The sequence below is a fragment of the Dendronephthya gigantea genome, unplaced genomic scaffold (genome assembly GCF_004324835.1).
Source record: "Dendronephthya gigantea isolate DGI-Jeju-01 unplaced genomic scaffold, DenGig_1.0 000022F, whole genome shotgun sequence".
NCBI lineage: Eukaryota > Metazoa > Cnidaria > Anthozoa > Malacalcyonacea > Nephtheidae > Dendronephthya > Dendronephthya gigantea.
In genome coordinates, this window is record NW_021163032.1 from 459,211 (window position 1) to 478,328 (window position 19,118).

The 19,118-nt window shown below is 36.1% G+C and overlaps 4 protein-coding genes across 6 annotated transcripts; 2 read left to right on the forward strand and 2 right to left on the reverse strand.

The window, feature by feature from the left end:
* Positions 1 to 189: 189 nt before the first annotated feature.
* On the reverse strand, positions 190 to 5,830 carry LOC114522332 (ribosomal protein S6 kinase-like 1). Its single transcript, XM_028543001.1, has 15 exons — positions 5,428 to 5,830; positions 5,010 to 5,045; positions 4,680 to 4,800; positions 4,444 to 4,559; positions 3,285 to 4,266; positions 2,944 to 3,071; positions 2,754 to 2,855; positions 2,623 to 2,670; positions 2,393 to 2,473; positions 1,692 to 2,317; positions 1,495 to 1,622; positions 1,230 to 1,312; positions 961 to 1,059; positions 843 to 873; positions 190 to 454 (listed from the first exon to the last, which is right to left on the reverse strand). The coding sequence occupies exons 1-15, from the start codon at positions 5,524 to 5,526 to the stop codon at positions 369 to 371; spliced, it is 2,766 nt and encodes a 921-aa protein (XP_028398802.1). The 5' UTR covers positions 5,527 to 5,830; the 3' UTR covers positions 190 to 368.
* A 123-nt stretch (positions 5,831 to 5,953) lies between these two features.
* LOC114522188 (zinc transporter ZIP9-B-like) lies at positions 5,954 to 8,140 on the forward strand. Its single transcript, XM_028542821.1, has 8 exons — positions 5,954 to 6,217; positions 6,485 to 6,593; positions 6,704 to 6,898; positions 7,106 to 7,177; positions 7,253 to 7,338; positions 7,460 to 7,501; positions 7,702 to 7,794; positions 7,887 to 8,140. Exons 1-8 carry the CDS (start codon positions 6,122 to 6,124, stop codon positions 8,127 to 8,129), a joined length of 936 nt encoding a protein of 311 aa, XP_028398622.1. The 5' UTR covers positions 5,954 to 6,121; the 3' UTR covers positions 8,130 to 8,140.
* A 374-nt stretch (positions 8,141 to 8,514) lies between these two features.
* Positions 8,515 to 13,544, forward strand: LOC114522187 (polypeptide N-acetylgalactosaminyltransferase 2-like). Of its 3 annotated transcripts, XM_028542819.1 has the most exons (15): positions 9,268 to 9,495; positions 9,911 to 10,077; positions 10,257 to 10,355; positions 10,468 to 10,535; positions 10,608 to 10,673; positions 10,752 to 10,873; positions 10,940 to 11,027; positions 11,212 to 11,299; positions 11,428 to 11,531; positions 11,613 to 11,739; positions 12,033 to 12,125; positions 12,213 to 12,296; positions 12,510 to 12,636; positions 12,830 to 12,946; positions 13,100 to 13,541. In XM_028542819.1, exons 1-15 carry the CDS (start codon positions 9,385 to 9,387, stop codon positions 13,250 to 13,252), a joined length of 1,614 nt encoding a protein of 537 aa, XP_028398620.1. In that variant the 5' UTR covers positions 9,268 to 9,384; the 3' UTR covers positions 13,253 to 13,541. The 3 variants fall into 3 exon arrangements, with proteins under 3 accessions (XP_028398621.1, XP_028398620.1, XP_028398619.1); XM_028542820.1 differs by lacking the exon at positions 9,268 to 9,495 and adding an exon at positions 8,515 to 8,540 and having other exon boundaries at positions 10,468 to 10,673; positions 13,100 to 13,544; XM_028542818.1 differs by having other exon boundaries at positions 10,468 to 10,673; positions 13,100 to 13,543.
* Positions 13,545 to 13,618: 74 nt separating this feature from the next.
* On the reverse strand, positions 13,619 to 15,573 carry LOC114522189 (haloacid dehalogenase-like hydrolase domain-containing protein 3). The gene has a single exon (XM_028542822.1). The coding sequence runs from the start codon at positions 15,416 to 15,418 to the stop codon at positions 14,660 to 14,662; it is 759 nt and encodes a 252-aa protein (XP_028398623.1). The 5' UTR covers positions 15,419 to 15,573; the 3' UTR covers positions 13,619 to 14,659.
* Between the last annotated feature and the right edge of the window lie 3,545 nt (positions 15,574 to 19,118).

Consider the following 19,118-nt stretch of genomic DNA (forward strand, 5'->3'; position numbering starts at 1 on the left):
TTTGCGTCGAACGCAATTAAAAATAAATAATGAGATAATAAGCCTCATTGATCGTTATCATGCATCACATTCTTAGTTGCATTTCACGAAAAACAAGACCATTTTGGAAACTAGTGGCAGTATAGTAAATCAGACTATTCCGTGAGACTGGAACATGACAGTAAAAAACTATATGCAACTTGCCTCAACAATTGTATTTTTTAATGAATTTTAGAATTACAGTAAAATAAACTTTGATACTATTTTACAAAACGTTTAAAAATAATGTATATTTCGACATGCCCTATATTTATAAAATTTCAAATTGTTTCCCCTAAACGCATAATAATAATTGCCATCCCAAGGCATAGCTCTGGACCATTTTAATGTCATCTTGATTTTGAAAGTTCGTTCCAGTCCACTCCATTGAAAAACGCATGGGATTTGATTCCTTCCACCCCGTCCATAGCGCTGCCTGAGAAAAACAGATGATGTTACAGAAAATGAAGCACCATGCATGTTAGGCATGTTTGCGGTAGTTAAGACACAAACCAAGACAGTCTGATGTAGAATGTTACATAAACTGGACGACCACATTTGAGATGTATCCTCTTTTGGACATGCAGTTCAGCCACAACCCAAATCAAATTATTGCAGAGTTCTACCTAAACTGAGCCACAACGTTTGAGATGCTAACTCAGGTAGTTTAGAACCAATCCATGGCAGTTTATTGTAGAAAACTACCTACACTGGGCGACCGCGTTTGAGATATCTTTCTCAGGTAGTTTAGAAACGAACCTCGACAGTTTATTGTGGAATAATATCTAGTCTGGAGCACGACGATAAAGTCATTGAAAACTCACCTAATCTTTCTCTGGAGTTATGGCAAATAAGCTGAAAACATGTAAGAAATAAGTAAATCGTAAACCGCGATTATAGGTTTGTAAATCATTTTCAAATTGAAACAAACATTTTACTTACCCCAGATAAGAAGGATCTAGCCTCGGTGGATATTTCTTGAACTGGGAAGACGATTGATGAATGTGGATAGATACCCCAAGGATGAGTGGAAAACAAGGTCTGTAAAAGAGCGTCATATTTTAAACCAGTCTGACGATTTGATCCCGCGACGTAAATTTTAAGCAATGACAATTGACAATATACCGAAAACAGACTTCGTTTTAGCGCTCCAGGTATTTTAGCGATTACAGTGAGTGTGGAATAGAGTATCTATATATTAAGATTGGTACCTTTCCAGTTATGAGTTCGTAACTAAGGACACCAAGGCTCCACCAATCCGTTGCAAACGTGATTTTTTCACCACGAGAAATTTCTAAAATGCATGAAAAACAAATTGCGAGATGCATTTTACCATAACATGGTTCTTTACCTTATGTCCAGGTCACCAGAGAATTAGCTCTCTCTAAATTACTCCGATCATCTGAACTATTGCTGTTAATAAAATATATTTTAAAAACTGGTCGAAAAAAGGTCGACGAGTATTATATCTCATACCAGGTGCGCAGTAAAACTGCGTCACAGCCTCTGGGTCGACAGAGCGGTCAACCTCTTCCCAGACTCCGAAATACGACAACTTGACACGGCCATTGCCGTCTAATAACACATTGGATGGCTTCAGGTCCCTACAAAAGACGATATTATAAGTTGCTTGTGGATACCTACAGTATTCCTTTTCCAAGACGAAAACTTACTTCAAGATAATCCCACACGAGTGCAAGCTATTAATAGCCAGCAGTAGATCTGCTATCCAGTATTGTACACATTTATCCATCGCGGAACGATCGCTTGCCACGTGATCCAAAGAACCCAACACGTCACTGCGTGTTATCTGACAGGGTTGACCGGATTGCTCAACCGATGTTTTACCCGGTTTCAAACACGTCCTCTCTTCTGGTAAACAATTTGCATTCGTCGCAGTTTCCTTCCCTGTGTCGTTATTTAACGATACATTTTCGCGAAACGGTTCACTAGCTGAATTAATACTATTTCCTTGGGAATTCCTAGAAATCTCCTCAACGCCTAATTCATTCCCAACAATCTCTTTTGATGTGCCGTCTTCGCCAGAAACTGATGTACATTCGGGCGCAGTTTCTTCTTCAGCGGATTCGTCCACATCAGAGTGATGTTCATTATGAGCGAAAGTATCGTTGCTGAGTGCAACATTTCTATCAGACATTTCATTACACGGAGAGTAATGTTGTCTTAGTGTCTTCACGTGACCCCACAGACACCCACCCGGGGCATACTCAAGTAGCAAGAATATACTATTGTTCGTGTCAAAATGACGATGTAATTTCACCATGTGGTTTGACCTCACCTGGAAAAAAACCAAATACCAGGTTAAAGCACTTTAAAACGAAGGAGCTGACAACAGCTGATAAAATCGACTCACGTATTTCTTCGAGAAGCTTCTACTGGTCTGTTTGTGTTCTTGTCTACTGCTTCGGTGGACAGCGTTGGTTTTGTGGAGTGCCTTGTAAAATACGAAAGATGTTAGTAATGGGTATTAGCATGAGGTTCACTTGGGGTATTACGGTTAACCTGCGGTGACTACGTCTACAACCCTGTTCGCAGATCAACCAGATCACCAGTTTAATAAAAATGATATATGCAGGATCGTACCTTCATGACAAAAACACCATCTAACCCTGCACATTCCACCAACATATTCTGTGAAAAAAAGTCCAGAGGACAGCTGTTATAGATAGATAGCTCCATTAGCCATGCTAACCATCAAATTCACTCAACCCTACCTTTCCAACGACGCCAATGACTTTCAAACCTGCCAATGTCAGATGACCGAATTTCCGATCAACGATACTCCGATCTGTGATGTCTTGAACGGAATTTTGAGGCTAAAAGAATAGGAATATTTCGAGAGAGTCCAGTGTAATATGGAACGAACGTTTTTCCGAACTATTATCACAACGGCAATGTTCTTACCTCAGTTGACCAGTCACTAGTATTGTTGTCATCATGTTTCAGATAAGTGTTAAACAGAAACTCTGCTTTCACTAAGTACTGAGCTGTTTTACGTCTAACCGCCTCGCGTCGTTTGCCGTCGTTGTCATCTAAAAGAGAAGAGAACATTACAGATAGGAATAGATCCAGTGTGGTTTTGTATGGGGTATTAGGCGAGGTGCCAGATATGGTGTGTAGGGTACAAGCAGCTCTGAACCCAAGCACACTAAATTTGAGTTGACACCACCTCCTTTTGGGCTGCACATTTCCCTCCCTAAAGTTGAGGTGGCAATACTCCTAAATCTGTGAATTAAAGAACTTACGTTGCACACCGTTGAGCAATATTCCAACACAAATCTTATATTTATTGAAAGCATCTTCGTACATTTCATTAGCTTCACAATACAGAGCTTGCTGGATGATCTGAGCTGCTTGATATAAGTAATCCTTCTTCTTTGGATCAATCCATGCCATTGCTATATTTGAGACAGTGCGACCAACTTGCCTGTGGCCTTGGTTTTTACATTCCACAGAACCTGACTCATTGTCGAGGCCAGATTCCTTGAGATCTTGCATGTGATCTCTATCCTCACCATTGCTAGTGGCCTCCTTATCTTCGTCTTCTCTGTCATTTAATTTCCTTGATGGGCTAATAAAGTTAGAATCTTGTTCAAGGGTATCAATGTTATCCTGACTAGATGAAGCACTGTCTAATTTCCTGTCTAAAGGCTGAGAATTTACACATTTTGTTTCATCTATGAGCCCAGGTTCCTCATCAACACAACTGTCGAATGGTGATTGGGTATCTGAGCTGGCTGGAGTCGAAATCCTCTTTGGAGATAAAATCTCAACAAAGACTTCCTCCTCACCATCATCACTCTCAAGTAAAGTTGGTAACATGTCCACACTCCCTTGACTTGGCAAAACATCTGTCTTGCGTATACCAGTAGCATCACTAACATCCTCCTTGGTAATCAAACTATTCTCTTTTACATCATCGGCAATGTACCCAGCCTCAGATGCCAGTGCTTCAATGTCTTCCCCATCACTGCACATGGACATTGCTCTAAACAGCCACGCCTTTTCATCCACGTCTGAAGTCTTCTTCATGTCCAGTGATAAATCAGTATTTGCAAGATCTCGTCTGATTTCATAAATGGTCTCATCCTCGTCTGAACTGTTTTGTTTCTCATTGAAATACACCTCAGGGGTCCACGGCTCAGTTTCGCTGCTCACATCAAATGCAAGCTCAGTTGGTTCTGAGTCACTGTAAGATGATCCTCTACTAGAATGCTCCACTCCACCCTAGATCCATATGAAAAACCACAAATTACCTATTAGCTTACAATATGGCTACAATAGCTCGGAAAAGATGTAAATTTTCATGATAAATTTGTTGACCAGTATTTTCAGTTGAGATCAGATTTTTCCATAATAGAAGTGAACAAAAAATCACTAATGAATTGTTGTCAAAAAACCTACCTCAAAAAATTTCACAAAAGGTTCACTGGTGAAAAGAAAGGAAATATTTCCAGCAAACAAGAGCAATGACAAGGCTTGTTTCTGTCTTTCCTCTATCACAGATTCATCAAATCGATCTGCAAATACAAGATTGGTGTTGTTGGAATTAAAAGTGGGAACTTCTATTATTTAAAAGCTAGGATTTATTAGGAACGAAATGAGAAATAAACACAAAACAGAAGTCATTCGACTCGTACCGAAGTAATGTCCTTTGGCAAAACGCGGAAATTTTTTCTTCTTGTCATTTTTATTTTCATAAATAGTCTTCAGTTCCTTATACAATCCCCTGATTTCACTATACCTCTTGAACACAATGATCTAGTAAAAAATGTTTTGACATTGACCAACACATTGCTTGAAGCAAAAATGGTACGTAAGCAATACACATTTTGTGTATTGATATCAAATGCTGAATGCTACACAAAGTTTGACTGGTTTGGCAACAATGCTGGTTGTTGATGGATAAAAATAATTTTTAATGAAAAATGCACTACTTCAGAATACAAACATGAACGTAATTACATTACCTCTGATGCTCCTTCTGGTGACCCCTTGGGATATACCTTAAAAAAAATTATGGTACACTTAATGACAGGTTATTTTCTGCAATTGCCCTGTATTACTCTACTACACTATTATTTAGTCATTCACCCATTCGTTTCTGTCTAACTCGCCTAATGGTTAGTGGAACTTTTGAAATGTCACATTCAATAGGTTAATTAGCGGTAATTGTTGATAATACATACAGTTGTCACAAATACAATGAGAATAATAAAAAGAACAACAATTACTTCTGTCACTTGTCTTTCAAGTTTATTATTGTACGTAGCAATATCACATCACGAAAGTCTCAATATTTTGTTTGCTCAAGTGGATAAACATTCGAAAAATAACAATTCAGTGTTTGTCGATTTGATAACTTCGATATCATCATAACAAACTTACCTTCGAGCTAACTCTGTATACTGTATATCCAGCATGCGTTTTTTGAGGGTTCGATACGTCGAATTCACGCACCCAGCTGTTATCTTCAACTTCATTCATTGGAGAAAATCCCGGTGCATATCACATTATACAGCATTTAATATGCCCAAACAGCATCGTCTACAGCGATAGCCATTGGCCATGGGCCATTGCCAGAACAGGCAGAACTCCGTCTTTATCTACTGTTGCCTCTGTTGCTTCAGTCTTCAAATTCAACCATTATCAAACTAAGCGTATATAGGATAAATTTTCCGGGATATACCTAGCTTTAATATATAGAATTTATAGAATAAATAACATCGATTTTTTGGAAAATTTTCTTTCTTCTCTTCCAGCTGTTTAATTCAATCCTTAATGACCATATCTATCCCTTAAAAGTAAAGCCATTATATTATATGAAATATAACGTATTAAATTTGATAGGCTTTCGAAATAACTGACCAAGTGCATGCTCATTGAAACTCTTTCCAATCGTCCGAAAGTAGAATGTGATGAACTTAGTATGGGAGACGTGGCAATGCAGCGATAATAATTCGAGTGATAATTATATTTCTGAAAATCGGATATTCCTTTATCTCATTTTTCTTTGTCGTACCATAACTAATGAGCCGTAGAGCTTACCGTACAGACTTACCGTCAGACTTACCGTAGAATCATGGAACACTTCACGGGTATTCTGTCTTTATCGTTTGCGATGCTAACTGGCTGTTACATAGCGGGCACATTGCCATTGTCAATCAGTCTATCAGAGGTTTGTTTATAATTTGTTCATTTGACTCAAAACAGGGCATAAGCGCCTTGCTCCAAACTTTGTTTTTACACCAATTTACCGCTAGGCTAGTTTAATTGATTCAACTGTAATAAAAGCTTTACTATCAAAACGTATAAACTCATTCACTCAATAAAAGAATGAAGCTATACAATATCTGAATGTCTAAGACATTCAGATATTGCATATAGCTTTATTGTTTCATATAGTGTATATTATCAATGTGACTTGTACCCTTTCTGTTTTCAGTCCAAACTTCACATGGTTACTGTTCTTGGCTCTGGCCTATTAGTTGGCACTGCGCTTGCAGTTATTATACCTGAAGGAGTCAATGCATTATATGAAGAGAGCAGCCATCGTAAGACATACCCTGCTATTGTAGTGGTAATTAAGTTGATGTTTGAAATATGGATGTGATTGCATACAAGATAGTTTAACTTTATCCCAATCTCTGTTTTTCTCTACCAGATCACGAACACCATCATGAAGTTACAATGGCACCAAAAACAACCCCACATGCGACAAGTGCCGGTGGATTTTTGCCAAACCTTGGATCAATGCCTGAAGTTGAACCTCATGCATTCATTGGTATATCTCTTTGCCTGGGTTTTGTGTTCATGCTCTTGATTGATCATTGCCTTGGTGGACATTCGCATACTCCTGGTATATATCCGGATTTGAATTTAAAAGTTGGCTATAGAGAACAATAGGTGTAAGATTGTCTGGTTGGTCAATACAAAGCAAAACAAAAAACTGACTTTCCCCCCCTGGACCCCCTGCAGATAATCCCCCCAGCAATGTGTATGAAAAACATTTTCTTCCTCTTTTGTGCCTCAGCCGACAGAAAATAGCACGTATAATTTCCTTCAGATGTAGAGAACAATGGCAGACAGAATCGTGGAAATTTTACAGCTACAGTAGGATTGGTAGTTCATGCTGCAGGTTTGACTTTGCTACTACAGTGTAAATGTTTCACTAGATATTTTCAGATTTCAATATTGTTTCCTTATTTTATAGCTGATGGTATAGCAATGGGAGCAGCCGCAGTGTCATCAAAACCTGATGTAGAAATTATAGTTTTTCTTGCAATTATGTTACACAAGGTAGGAAATAGCTTCCAACAAGAAAGGTTTTTATCCTATCTTTGAATGTAAATGAAAATTTTGGAAAGACATATACATGAAAATTTAACTATGAATTGTTCTACTGGATTCACTTTTTTAGGCTCCAGCTGCATTTGGGCTCACAACATTTTTATTACAACAGGTTAGTACCAGTACATTGCCTTACATTGTAAAGGCTTTGAAACATGTGTTTTTTTTTACTAAATAAATCACTGAATCACCTTATCTTATTATAAAAGTATATACTGCTCCCCAAGCCTACCCAAGAACTAAAACATACAAGTGCATTTCAGTTTCCTGCTATTAAATGTTATCCTATCAAATGTTTTTTGATTTTGTCAGGGAATGCAGCGGAATAAAATAAGAAAACATTTATTTATTTTCTCAATGGCGGCACCAGTTTTAGCAATTTTAACGTACACATGTCTTAGCCAAGTAAGTAAGATCTAAACTCCGTACATTGCAAATAGCTCAAAAAGCGGAAATAATACAATGTTTAAACAAGGATTTGTTTCTTTATAATTTAGAGCGGTAAGGAGTTATTTTCCAGTGTGAATGGTACTGGGCTAGCAATGCTGTTCTCTGCAGGAACTTTTCTGTATGTTGCTACAGTTCATGTTTTACCAGAAACAACAAACTTAGCTCATAATTCAACAGGTAGCGAGGGATCAAGTGGACATGAACACCATAAGAAAAGTGACTTAATTGCTTTAATCATTGGAATTATATTTCCATTAATTTTGACAACGACGCATCGCCATCATCACTGATGTGGAATCATGTTTGTAACCATGATCTGGTGTCTTGTCTATGCCAGGAAATTTCATCTCCTTTTCGAGTACGGCCAAATGTTTTGCACTTTCTTGATATATCAGCAAAATGATGAATGTGATAGTTAGAGACATATTTCCATGCCTTGCATGGTTGCTCATATAATGAGGAAGTGCCCAGAATAGAAAAGGCTGAAAATTATTAAATTTATCCTGCAAAATTCAGTCTAGGGCTATCACAAGCCTTGCTAGGTTTTAGGCTTCCATGTTAGGGCCGCTGGACAGTATAATAGTACAATAGTACAATTAGGAATTATAATGATCACTAGTGGATATTAGCATCTATATGATAACTGGTAATATTTGGATATTTCTCTAGATATATTTGTTGATAATAGATGCATCAAAAAGGTATCATTATATATATTGTCAAATGTTATTTTTACTGGAATATATGATAGTATTTTGTATGTTTTCATCTTGGATCAATTGAAATTGATGCCATATATCTGTCTTCAATGACAAAATTTCTGCATTGAAGATACAACCCCCTTGCGATTGTGTTTGTTTCATATGAGGCAATGCTCCTTAATTAAACCAACATTTGTTCAAGTATTATACAACACTGTACATTGCTATACGCCTGGTTGCTATAAGCCCATGTTTGCAATATACTTTATTAGTATTACAATATTTCTAGTATATAGTAGTATACATTACTTTACCGTAGTGCAATTGGTATACAGTCCTGTATGGTAACATATGGTACTATACAGTAGAATCAGTAGGTTAGGGTACTGAAGTCATAATTCGAATAAGTGCCTTTCTAGAATAAATAAGGTGCCATTTTAGATGCCAAATATGTAACAAACGTGACGGCAAATGTTAGAACAGTTACGGTTTAGAACGTTTTAAAATCAGCACAACCTACAACCCAGTTATAGAAACATTGTGGGAGTTTGGGAGAACTCGACATAACGTGGGAAAACGAGCCCGTAGGGTGATTACTTCTCGTTCTCCCAAACTCCCACGCGTGTTTCTGTGTGTTTATAACTGTATAGAAACGCAGTAAATGTTTTGTAAATGTTGCTATAACTAAACGTGGGCGTCTCGCGTGCATTAGCATACCTGCATGTGCATCCACGCGTCGTGCTGAGTCGAACATGCGAGCTATAACATACTCAGTGGAGAGCAATATTTCTTTTTATTAATTTTTAATGAAATTCTACCGGATAAGTTTATCAAAAAATCGAGGATGATTTGGCGGAGGAGGCGCACGATTTATGTATTGCTATTATTGCTTTGGTTTTTTTCCGTGCTTTATTTTATGGACGGTTTTCGCGTGGTGAAGTCGACGAGTTTGCGGGTAAAAGTTGTCAAATTTAATGAATATTTGAGAATATTTTAATTGACCTACGATGAATGTTTCCATTGTTTCTATAGAAAATGCGCTGCGTTAAAATTAATAAGAATCTTTCCATCTTTCACAAGGGCATAGCGATGTGTTTATACAGACAAGAGTTTCATATTTTTTAAAAACAACATAAAGTAAACACAGGCTTGATAACAATTAGGATAAATATATGACACTACAAAGTAATCATGTATCAATCTATTTTTTATAGAATAATTTTCTACACTTTATAACGGATGGGTCTTAATCTTTTTTAGGCTTAAGCTATGAAAAAATGTTTAAAACTATTGTATATCATTAGTTTTAATATAGTTCTCAAATCATATACTTGATCTGCTCCATCAAGATAATTTTGTTTATCTTTTAGTCTCCAAGTGATGTAGACAACGGCATGGGTAATGTTAATTTTAATGAAAATGAATATGTGAATGCTAAAAAAATAGACAAGGATCCTTTTAAAGAGAATGGGTTTAATCGTAAAGCAAGTGACAACCTTGCCAGTGACAGAGTGATTCCAGACACAAGACATGCAAGGTAGACTTAATCTGATAATCAATGTAGAGATGCACAAAAGCTTCCCTTATCTACAGGGTGCAATTGTTCCAGCTGCCCCTGTGCCATTTGCATACCTCTACTTTCATGAAAATAAATTATTATTGGATTTAATGCAAATTATAATGTAATGTTTCATGTAATACTTTTATATTTTCTAGTTGCACAACTTTAAAGTATTCAAACAATTTACCACCAACCAGTGTTATCATAACTTTCCACAATGAAGCAAGGTCAACCTTACTAAGAACTGTGAAAAGGTATTGGAATAAAGTATACAATTTATGCTCATTTCTATATTTTTACCAGGGGAAGCTTGCAATACAATGTTTACATTGCAGTTCATTTACAGTTTTTCATTTGTTTTTGTAGTATTTTAAACAGAAGTCCAGCAAAATTGATCAAAGAAATTATACTTATCGATGATTTTAGTAATGACCGTAAGTTCCTTCACATTAGGATTTTGCTTATTGATGTTGTATTTTGTTTTAATTCACATGTGTTTTGTTTAGCTAATGATGGCTCTATGCTGCTGTCTCTTCCTAAAGTACGATTAATTCGCAATGACAAGAGAGAAGGTAGTCTTTCACCCGGTCATTTTCCTAGTCACAAGTACGGTTTCGTCACCTGATTCTCTTCATCTGATTCCCTCCCAGGTCTCATTCGCTCTCGTGTCCGTGGTGCTGATGCAGCAACAGGAAGGTTGTTGACGTTCTTGGACAGTCATTGTGAATGCAATGTTGGCTGGCTTGAACCATTGCTAATGAGAGTTGTTGAGGTAAGGATAAGATGACTATTTTGGTTTTGTATAAAACAGTGTAAAATGGTTTCTCTATTGGTTTAGGATCCAACGCGGGTCGTTTGTCCAATTATTGATGTGATTAGCATGAAAAATTTTAAGTATATTGGAGCTTCTGCTGATATCAAAGGAGGTATTTTTTTTTAAAATTTCCTAGTTAGTAAGCTTAAAGCCTTGAACATTGTGAAAAGATCTCCCAAGCAAAGTCCTAGCCTTACTTACCTATCTAACATGTGAGCTTTTATATATGTGATGCCAATGTAAAGTGCTTTAAAAGATTTAGTACTGTAGTAATAAAACTTTCTCTGTTTTTTAAGGTTTTGATTGGAGTTTGCATTTCAAGTGGGATGAGCTGACACCTCAGCAGAAAATCGAACGAAGAAATGCACCCACTGCTCCGATAAAGTACTAATTTTCTTTCTAAACTAATGCTATTGTAAACATTCATTTATATTGGGAGTCTCCCCCCTCGCCTATGCACGGGAAGCCTTCTCCCAAATCTTGTAATGAATCTCCCTTGATGTCATCTCTAGGACACCTATGATCGCTGGGGGATTATTTGTGATTGATAAGGACTTCTTCACGAAGATAGGAAAATATGATACAATGATGGATATATGGGGTGGTGAGAACTTTGGTAAGATGGATAAAGATGGCACATAAGGGCTTTAAATAATACATCAAAATACACAAGTTCTTTTATCTTAAAATTATTTAGAGATTTCATTTCGAACCTGGATGTGTGACGGCAGTATGGAGATCATTCCTTGTTCACGTGTTGGACACGTTTTTCGCAAGAAACACCCGTATTCCTTTCCGGATGGAAATTCAAATACCTACATACGGTTAGAAGAGGTTTTACCACCATTATTTCACCATTATTTCACTCCACTCGCTTCTCATTTCACCCCACAAAAAAAATTTAAACCTACGCCCTCGAACTTGAAAGTTGAAACTTCCTTTCCCAATCGGAAAATCAAGCGTCACATCACTTATATAACTCGTATTTATAAGGGAATACTGGTAGAGCCAGGCGAGGTAAATCATCTGGTATAGAGCAGGATAATAATAAAGTCTTATAATAGAGTGCGCGTTGAAAAATTTTTAAAATCCTCGAAATTCCCTTTCGGCTTTTTAGAAACACAAGACGGACGGCTGAAGTCTGGATGGACGGTTACAAGAAATTCTATTTTGCCGCTCGACATGGTTCAAAGAATAGCCCTTATGGAAAGTAAGTCAAACGAGAAGAATTTCTGTTACCGTTGTAAACGTTTTCCATATCCCGAGCTTAATAGCGACTATGTACTCTCCAATATAGCGTGAAATCCCGCGTTGAGTTACGAAAGAATTTAAAATGCAAGTCTTTTAAGTGGTATTTGGAAAATGTCTATCCAGAGCTACAGTAAGTTGTTGGGCTGGGTTTTCTTCAATATTCTTCACATTCGAGTTTCAGATTCGACTTCATGTCTTCATCTTCGCTATTATCTGCGGGCCTATTGTCATTCGTGATTGGTTAATATGATAGACGTTTCGCATTTGATTGGTTCATGTCTCTCTCTGCTCTGATGTGCCTGTTTGCCTTCTGGAGTCATTCATATTTTACTTTATTTTCTAGAGTGCCAGATCAGAATGACGTGGCGTTTGGTGAATTAAGGCAAGGCGAGCTGTGTTTAGACACGATGGGTCATCTTGGCGGAGGCTCGGTTAGGACCATGAAATGTCACGGAGGTGCGGGCAACCAGGTAGGTTACTTTTATTGTTGATCGTGTCACCTCAATACAAATATACAGAAGCACTACTCCTGTAAAAATCCTCTTCTGATGAGAAATTCCGCCTTTGGCTTCGGAAAACAGGTTTTCGTGCGTGCTACACGAGAGAAGACGCTATATCCTACAATGTCGTACATGTGAAAACTAAATGTAATCATTCATATAGGAGTGGTCTTTAACGCGAAATAACAAAGTAAAACATCATGATCTCTGTCTGACATTACAAGAAAAATCTGCTGGTCAGATTGTCAAATTAGAAGGTTGTAGAAAAGACTCCGCCCAGGTATGTGTTGGTCCCAGATACACAAATGTCTGTTTTTCCCCGTCCTCTTCAGTTACTATAGTAAGAATTAGAAAATAGCTGTTTAAAGTATTTTTAATATGCAAACAAATAAACAGAAATAATAACTCAGTATCGTTGATATTTTTTTTTCAGTTATTTCAACATCTTAGAGACAAAACTCTCAGGCACAAGAACACGGGGTTTTGTCTACAAAACAACAATTCACAAGTTGATCTAACCGTCGAGAAATGCAAGTCGAATGAACTACTTCAAAAATGGAAATTCTCCTTATATATCGACATGTGAAGAGCTCAGAAAGTTGGAGTTGAAGACCTGAGGAAGGTTTGAAAAAAACGGGGTTGTCTGCTTTCGTGAAAACACCAGTCAAAAATCAACTTGGCTTTGGGCAGTCCAAAATCAATGCCTTCACTCATTCGTATTCCCTCCAAAAACCAGCTAAGTAGCTACGGGTATTTGCAGGAATATTTACATAGCTATTTTGAAGTATTTTCTCACCACCGCACGCTAAATGAAAAAAAAATTTAACTAACGCAAAATTATTACAGAAATTAATATAAAAAACTAACCGTTTAATTTAGGTCTGTAGAAGTATTCTTAAGATATTCGAATTCAATATAGATTACCAAAATTATGTAAATTATATAAATTATATTTTAATGGTTATATTTTCATCATTTCAAAACGACACCCATTCGATTCTACATTCTTCTACATCAGAGTAGGCAGAAATATGTCAAGTTTCGTATTCTCGCCTGTAAATTGTACGACAGTTGAACCAGTTATACAACGCTCTTCACCGTGTGATTCAGGAGGAATAGTCGGGAGCAACATTTCATGACCTTCAACTTTTTTCCGTCTCTCAAACCTCTCCTTTTTTCTCTTTAAATCTACGGCGTTGTTGAATTTCTTGAAGTCGTTGCCATCGCATTTCCTAATTACTAAATCGTTGGGAAGTTTTGGGGCACATGCGCTTCTTTCTACATAATGGGCACGTCTTTCATTCATCTTTCTTGCTTGTTCCAGTTGATTCATTCCATCCGTAATATCCCGTTGGTTATATGTCTTCAAATTGTTACAAAGTTTCTTCACAACTAAACCACTCTGCAACTCGCTTTCACTAGCTTCTCGTTTCTTCTTTGCAATGAATTCTGTTTGATACAACAGGCTCTTTCTTTCTTCCGTCGTTGGAGTAAAATCAGGTTGTTCCTTCTCGCCTAATTTAACGTGTCTTCCTTTAGCCATTATTCCTTCGTTGCTTCTTGACAAAACAAGGTTTAGATATTTTCTAAATTGTTGTAAATCTGTACGTTGTTTGTGCGCATTCCATTGTCTGGTGTTCGAATAGTTTTCAATAAATAATCTTTGACAACAGGGACAAGAAATGACTGTCCTTACTCCGTTATTCATCCCAAGAATGTGCCTCTGATAAATGAGATAAATTGTTTTGGAAACTCTTGTAGTTGTAGCAACTTTTCCAATAGTATATTTTGATCATCTCTCTATTCAGTAACAGTAACAATGTCCCTTAACAACCTTAAAATTTAATTTGTCCCTAAGCAGATTAAACTTTAACCACATTTGTTGACTTTGGGTTTAACAATGTAAAGTACTTCAAGCTAATTTTTATATCAATCAATATTATCAAATATCAAGATAGGTATGGTAAGTTTTGTGAAAAAGCAATTTATTATTTCATAAAAGACTACAAAGTTGATCTAAACTAGTTATTATTTTATGTTTTGGTACATCTTTGTTCATTAAAAGTTCCTGATCCGATGGTTGTCGTTGCAAAAGAAGTGCTTCCATCCCAGCATTTCTCGCAGCATTGTAGTCCAGTTCAAGGTTATCGCCAATATGTAAGGTGTTTGCTGGTGAGCACTTGGTCACCATAGAAATACCATGATGAAATATCTCTGGTGAGGGTTTCCACCATTGTGTCTCCCTTGATGACAAGACAAATGTGAAATATTTACCAATGGTAAGCTCTGTTAAAATTGTTTTTAGTCTTTCATCAAAGTTTGAGATAACACCAAGTTTCACATCTCTAATTTTGAAATGATCTAAGACAGGAAAAACATCAGGAAACAATTCCCAGTGTGATCTCTTGGAAAAGTTAATGTATAATTCTGAAGAAATCTTTCTAAGAATACCAGATTCCACTTCACCATTGAATGAACAGTAGACAACTCTATCCCACCATTGTTGGGATGACATGCCAAACGACTGACCAAAATTTGGAAACTTAATGGTATGTTGCTTAAAAGCTTTTTTGAAATTTTTATCAACTTCTTGAGGGTTTGCTCCTACCCCATATTTGATTGCTGTTTCAGCATACACCTTTCCAACACCACCATGAACTTTAAATAGGGTATTGGTTGCATCAAATGTTATCAGCCTAATCTGTGACATAATGTTGCGTAGTCCCAGTGCTGTGAATGAAATATATGTCATATAGCATTATACAAACTTATGTCCTATTAGATCCTATTATATAAAACCATACCATTCACAGTGCTACATTCAACAATATACAAAATAACAGCATGCAGGCTGATGCAGCCTTGATGAATAATTGCAGTCACTGTCAAGCACAGTTCAGTTTTAAGGCAAGTCACTATGGCCCAGCCTCGTACCCAGGCGCTTTAATAGTAAAAATAATGTTGCATTCAGTTATTGTATACAGGTCAGCTGAAAAAAACGCGAGCACAACCTCCCCAAGCACCCCTACGCGCTTGCTTTTTTTCTGCTGACCTCTATATAAGACCTGAATGCAACGTTATATATTTTACTATTAAAGCGCCTGGGTACGAGGCTGACTATGGCCGCCGACCACTTGAATACGTCTACGCATAGACGGAATATGACTTCCCCGCCTTTCTATTTCGGGCATGGGTCTGCGGCGCAGGCTACTTGCATAATAGACCACTTGTGATCTAGATAACAAGAAGGAAATAAATCACAACTAAAAAGAGCATACCGAAATTACTATAATTGCCAGGTTTTACTGCAGTTGCACGGAAGATATTATAGCCATGCAAAAGGAGGCAATTTGTGTTACTTTTCGGTCATAACTTTTCGGTCACACTTCCGGTCATAATACTAAAGTATTCAAAATTCATCAACTTTCCTGGGCTATATTTTCGACATTTATTTTATAATGCTTATTTTTTATATATACTGCTTATTCAAGAAATAAGACTAATATCTTTCATTTTAGAGCATATTTGGTTGCTTTTTGGAACATCGAAAAATTCGTCAATTTTGACCAAAATGGTAAGCCTTATCCCTTACCGTTTTGATCAATTTTGACGACTTTTTCAATTCTTCAAAAACTGTTTTAAAATGCTAAAAATTGCTTCCTAACACTAATATCTTTCATTTTAGAGCATATTTGGTTACTTTTTGGAACATTGAAAAAGTCGTCAATTTTGACCAAAATGGTAAGCCTTACCCCTTACCGTTTTGGTCAATTTTGATGACTTTTTCAACTGTTCAAAAACTGTAATAAAATGCTAAAAATTGCTTCCTAACACTAATATCTTTCATTTTAGAGCATATTTGGTGGATTTTTGGAACATTGAAAAAGTCGTCAATTTTGACCAAAACGAAGCCTTACCCCCTACAGTTTTGGTCAATTTTGACGACTTTTTCAACTGTTCAAAAAGTGTCTTAAAATGCTAAAAATGGCTTCGTAAGACTAATATCTTTCATTTTAGAGCATTTTGAGACAGTTTTTGAAAAGTTGAAAAAGTGGTCAAAATTGACCAAAATGGTAAGCCTTACCCCTTACCGTTTTGGTCAATTTTGACGACTTTTTCAACTGTTCAAAAACTGTCTTAAAATGCTAAAAATGGCTTCCTAAGACTAATATACTTCATTTTAGATCATTTTGAGACAGTTTTTGAAAAGTTGAAAAAGTGGTCAAAATTGACCAAAATGGTAAGGCTTACCTCTTACCATTTTGGTCAATTTTGACGACTTTTTGAACTTTTCAAAAACTGTCTTAAAATACTAAAAATGGCTTCCTAAGACTAATATCTTTCATTTTAGAGCATATTTGGTTACTTTTTGGAACATTGAAAAAGTCGTCAATTTTGACCAAAATGGTAAGCCTTACCCCTTACCGTTTTGGTCAATTTTGACGACTTTTTCAACTGTTCAAAAACTGTCTTAAAATGCTAAAAATTCCTTCCTAACACTAATATCGTTCATTTTAGAGCATATTTGGTTGCTTTTTAAAACATTGAAAAAGTCGTCAATTTCGACCAAAATGGTAAGCCTTACCCCTTACCGTTTTGGTCAATTTTGACGACTTTTTCAACTGTTCAAAAAGTGTTTTAAAATGCTAAAAATGGCTTCCTAACACTAATGTCTTTCATTTTAGAGCATATTTGGTTGCTTTTTGGAACATTGAAAAAGTCGTCAATTTTGACCAAAATGGTAAGCCTTACCCTTTACCGTTTTGGTCAATTTTAAAGACTTTTTCAATTGTTCAAAAAGTGTTTTAAAATGCTAAAAATGGCTTCCTAACACTAATGTCTTTCATTTTAGAGCATATTTGGTTGCTTTTTGGAACATTGAAAAAGTCGTCAATTTTGACCAAAATGGTAAGCCTTACCCTTTACCGTTTTGGTCAATTTTGACGACTTTTTCAATTGTTCAAAAAGTGTTTTAAAATGCTAAAAATTGCTTCCTAACACTAATATCTTTCATTTTAGAGCATATTTGGTTGATTTTTGGAACATTGAAAAAGTCGTCAGTTTTGACCAAAATGGTAAGCTTTTTACCCCTTACCGTTTTGGTCAATTTTGACGACTTTTTCAACTGTTCAAAAATTGTCTTAAAATGCTAAAATTTGCTTCGTAACACTAATATCTTTCTTTTTAGAGCATATTTGGTTGATTTTTGGAACATTGAAAAAGTCGTCAGTTTTGACCAAAATGGTAAGCCTTACCCCTTACCGTTTTGATCAATTTTGACGACTTTTTCAACTGTTCAAAAACTGTTTAAAAATGCTAAAAATGGCTTCCTAACACTAATATACTTCATTTTAGTCGTTTTTGGGCAGTTTTTGAAAAGTTGAAAAAGTGGTCAAAATTGACCAAAATGGTAAGGCTTACCCCTTACCATTTTGGTCAATTTTGACGACTTTTTGAACTTTTCAAAAACTGTCTTAAAATGCTAAAAATGGCTTCCTAACACTAATGTCTTTCATTTTAGAGCATATTTGGTTGCTTTTTGGAACATTGAAAAAGTCGTCAATTTTGACCAAAATGGTAAGCCTTACCCTTTACCGTTTTGGTCAATTTTGACGACTTTTTCAATTGTTCAAAAAGTGTTTTAAAATGCTAAAAATTGCTTCCTAACACTAATATCTTTCATTTTAGAGCATATTTGGTTGATTTTTGGAACATTGAAAAAGTCGTCAGTTTTGACCAAAATGGTAAGCTTTTTACCCCTTACCGTTTTGGTCAATTTTGACGACTTTTTCAACTGTTCAAAAATTGTCTTAAAATGCTAAAAATTGCTTCGTAACACTAATATCTTTCTTTTTAGAGCATATTTGGTTGATTTTTGGAACATTGAAAAAGTCGTCAGTTTTGACCAAAATGGTAAGCCTTACCCCTTACCGTTTTGATCAATTTTGACGACTTTTTCAACTGTTCAAAAACTGTTTAAAAATGCTAAAAATGGCTTCCTAACACTAATATACTTCATTTTAGTCGTTTTTGGGCAGTTTTTGAAAAGTTGAAAAAGTGGTCAAAATTGACCAAAATGGTAAGGCTTACCCCTTACCATTTTGGTCAATTTTGACGACTTTTTGAACTTTTCAAAAACTGTCTTAAAATGCTAAAAATGGCTTCCTAACACTAATGTCTTTCATTTTAGAGCATATTTGGTTGCTTTTTGGAACATTGAAAAAGTCATCAATTTTGACCAAAATGGTAAGTCTTACCCCTTACCGTTTTGATCAATTTTGACGACTTTTTGAACTGTTCAAAAACTGTTTTAAAATGCTAAAAATTGCTTCCTAACACTAATGTCTTTCATTTTAGAGCATATTTGGTTGCTTTTTGGAACATTGAAAAAGTCGTCAATTTTGTTGTTTTGGGTCCTTCAAATGATGAATTATTAACGGAAATATTTATTG